Source organism: Euprymna scolopes, chromosome 28 (genome assembly GCF_053919585.1).
Source record: "Euprymna scolopes isolate OS-2025 chromosome 28, ASM5391958v1, whole genome shotgun sequence".
NCBI lineage: Eukaryota > Metazoa > Mollusca > Cephalopoda > Sepiida > Sepiolidae > Euprymna > Euprymna scolopes.
Window position 1 is genome coordinate 75,072,794 of NC_136509.1, and position 3,765 is coordinate 75,076,558.

At 39.0% G+C, this 3,765-nt stretch overlaps 1 protein-coding gene across 1 annotated transcript; it reads right to left on the reverse strand.

Annotated features, from left to right (window-relative positions):
- Nucleotides 1–2,651: 2,651 nt before the first annotated feature.
- On the reverse strand, nt 2,652–3,008 carry LOC145249415 (uncharacterized). The gene has a single exon (XM_080110967.1). The coding sequence runs from the start codon at nt 3,006–3,008 to the stop codon at nt 2,652–2,654; it is 357 nt and encodes a 118-aa protein (XP_079967093.1).
- Nucleotides 3,009–3,765: the final 757 nt, after the last annotated feature.

Consider the following 3,765-nt stretch of genomic DNA (forward strand, 5'->3'; position numbering starts at 1 on the left):
AAAATCAATATCGTTCGAATGGAAATCAAATAGGGAGAAATTGCTTCTGCCATGAAATTTTGAGTCGAGGATGCGAGGACGCGAGGTCGACCGAGATGACACTGCTAATGGCAACACAGGAAGAAAGAAGAACACACATGGGAAAGATGATTAGAACACAGGAGTGGGAGGGCGCTAGCATGGTGAAAGCAAGCGAAATGGAAAACGCGTGTTTTTTGATTGCTTGTTTAGGGTTGAAGGACAAGAAGGACGATGTTAATCGAGGTTTGTTTGAGCAGTTTGTGCGGACGAGGCGTGTTGTGATGATTCATCGCCCGATAACGGATTACCTGCGAAACGAAACAGTCTTATCGCGATTACGAATTCTTTAGTAGCTTCATACCCGGAGAGGTCCTTCCTCAGGGCTTCATTCCTTTCTTTCTTTCGTTCTTTTTCATTCCTTCTTTTATTTCGGTGTCTATTCTGCTGCGTACGACATAAAGGTGCCCGACAAGTTAATTCTTATACTGTTATATATATATATATATATATATATATATATATATATATATATATATATATATATATATATATATAATCCAGTGTTTATAGTAAGCACTGTTCATATTGGGATACAGCATTCAAAATTTACCGGTATAAAAGCCACACAAGCGCAGAATTTCTTTCAATAATAAGATATATTTAATTATTAAAATAAAATTCAATATTTCGATTTTTAGCAGAATCCCCATCAAGAAAACAGAAAACGTATGTTCTAACTATTGGACTATGATCCGAGTGTAGAATCTGTTCTGATGCTGCACTTGTTTATTTGCCATTAGTCAAACCCTTCTATTAGAAAGATTGGACATCGTTCTATACTGAATATTTTTTTTATCTTTTCCTACCGCCAGAGTTCCGCTTTATGGGGAGCTGGGTTTGTTTCACATTAAAAACGACCTTGTGTCACATATTGCTCTCGTGAGAGAGCAATTAAATATCAATAAGTTTTCTTTTTTTAACACATACGCGCCGACCAGCATTTCACACTGCTTCTGAGACTTAAACCTCGTACTTCTGAGACAACTGAGGTTGTGCGAAGTATTATCATTGCCATAGCACGTAAAAGAAAGAAAACAAAACTGCTTTTCTGATAAAATTGTTTAATGGATCGAAATACAAATTCAATTCTAATAAATAAATGTATTTATTTATTTAAAAAAAAAGCCCTACCCGTTTGGCTTTAACCCGCTAAATGTGTAATCTTGAATTTATCGAGTTTCTAATACGGCTTATGGTAGTTGCTAGTCTAGCCGCATAGTACTGTATGTGGATGATTATAAATGCTCCCTTTATTGTGTTGAGAATATTGAGAAGTGATAAACAAACTGCCACTAGTGTATTCAGCGATGCTCTGTGTATAAACAAATAGAGCTTAGGCGTTTGGACAATGTTTGAACATTGATAATTGACATACCCATCTTAGCAGCCAAATAGCGTAACGGTTAAGAGCACCGGCTATCATCAAGGCCGTTGGGTTGTAAACCTGACCTGAGGCACTTATTATTGTAGTCCACAGCGAAAAGTACTGTATATGGATGACTATAAACGCTCCCTGTCTTGGGTTGAGCATATTAGGAAGAGATTAAAAACCGCCAAAAGTGTATTATGCAAAACTCTTTGTGTAAACAGGCGTCTAGGCGGTCGGATTTCAAACATAACGAGGTAATTGCTAGGGCAGCCGCACTGATGAGATGTAATATGGATGATTGTGTATATAAGCATGTACATGTATATAAATATATAAATACACACAGATACAAACACACACACACACACACGCATATACATATATATGCAGGATCATCAGTATTTATCGTTACAAACTGGTTATATTTAGGAAATTAAACTGGTTATATTTAGGAAATTGAACTGGTTATATTTAGGAAATTAAACAAAATTTAGAATGTTTGCAACTGTATTATTGTAGAAAAAGCAATAGAAAGTTAATACACAAAATATTATTCGATATTTCCACCATCTGCGTCAATAACTAGTTGAAGACGTTTAGGAAAAGCCTTACATGTGCACGAATTACTTTCTGGGGGACTTGGCCCCACACCTTCTGCAGTTTCACCGTCAGAGCTTCCAAACTTTGATGGTGAGTGGCCGATACCTTGCTCTCAAGGTATGACCTGATCCCAAAATCAAGGGGATTCAGATCGGTGGAAGATGGGAGCCATTCCTCTTTGGGAAGGAAGTGCGGGGCATTCTCGGAAAGCCATTCCTGAGTCTGTTTGGCCCGATGTGATGGTACTGAGTCGTGCTGAAAAAGACCAGGGCCATTTTTAGAAGTGCTTCTATGTCCAGGGTAATAATGCACCAACGAAGATGTCATCTTGATAGTTTTGCTGGTTCAATTTCACCCCCTGATCAACGAAAAGAGGAGACTTTTACCAACTCTGTCACGGCTGCCCAGACCATCACATTCTTTCCTTGTCACCACTCAGGATCCTTCGTCCCCATCCCTCGACCAAACCCGATCGTTTTGGGTGTTAAAGTGGTGTTCAACAGCAATTTTGTTCTCATCACTGAAAACGAGATTAGGTAGCGTGCCATCCTGAATGCCGGAAAGAAGAATCTGGGGATTTTTGGAGTCGTTTAGCAACAACTTAAGCAGAAAGGTGTTGTTTCTTGACATGCTTGAATGGAGATATCTTCAGGTCCTTTCGGAGTACAGTTGACATGATCCCATACGACACTCTCGACTCTTTTGCCAGATTCTGGATGGATCTTTTTGGATTCCTCCTGATGTTTTCTCTGATAGATTCAACAAGTTTAGGGGTTCTAGCTGTCCGAGGGCGACCTTGCCCTGGCCTATTCTGAATGTCTTCAGTCTCCTCCAAACGTCTTAAAGTCTTCCACGCGAGCATTCTGTTCAGTTTCAAGCTCTTACAGAAATCCTTCCTTGAGTTTCCTGCTTTAAACAGCTCAACAATTGCAGTCCGCTTGTCTAAAATACTACTCATGGTTATAATCTGGTATCTGAAAGTATAAAGATTCATGAATGAGTATCTAAAATAGAGGAATACCGAGAAAGATGATTAAAAGTATAGTTTGAAAAAGACTGTAACACTAAATATTGATGACCCTGTATATATATATATATATATATATATATATATATATATATATATATGTGTGTGTGTGTGTGTGTCAGGTCATGTCATATGCTACTGGTACCATGCAACACAGTACTACCTGCCTCATGGTCGGATCACCGGCGACTAAACTTGTTCCCCCACCAGACTTGTTTGGTGAGGAGGGCGGCTAGTCTCCCTGGAGGATTAAAAACAAGATCTTCCAAAGGGCGAATGAAATCTTTTTCTGGGTCAACGGCCAACTAGCACCATGTATATTTGTGTGTGTGTATATGTGTATTGGGGTGGAGAGGGCTCCCGTAAGCCGTGGTGAAGGCAACCTTTCTAGGAGAAGCAAATCTCTGATTTAAAAAACCATAAAGCGGGAGATCAGTACCCGCATTAAGCTGGTCTGCAGTTTAATTTGTTGCTGGCTATCTTGCTCTTGCTTGTTGCTGGATCTCAACATTTTGAACCGAGAGAGAGACTTAGCTGTCGTACAAAGCTAAGAATCTGTAACATCATCTTTGTTTAGATACTCCCTCAGGCATTTGGGCTCATGGATTTTAAATGTCTGAGAGAGTGGCACGCGTCTGACAAAACGTTGCAATCATATATATATATATATATATATATATATATATAT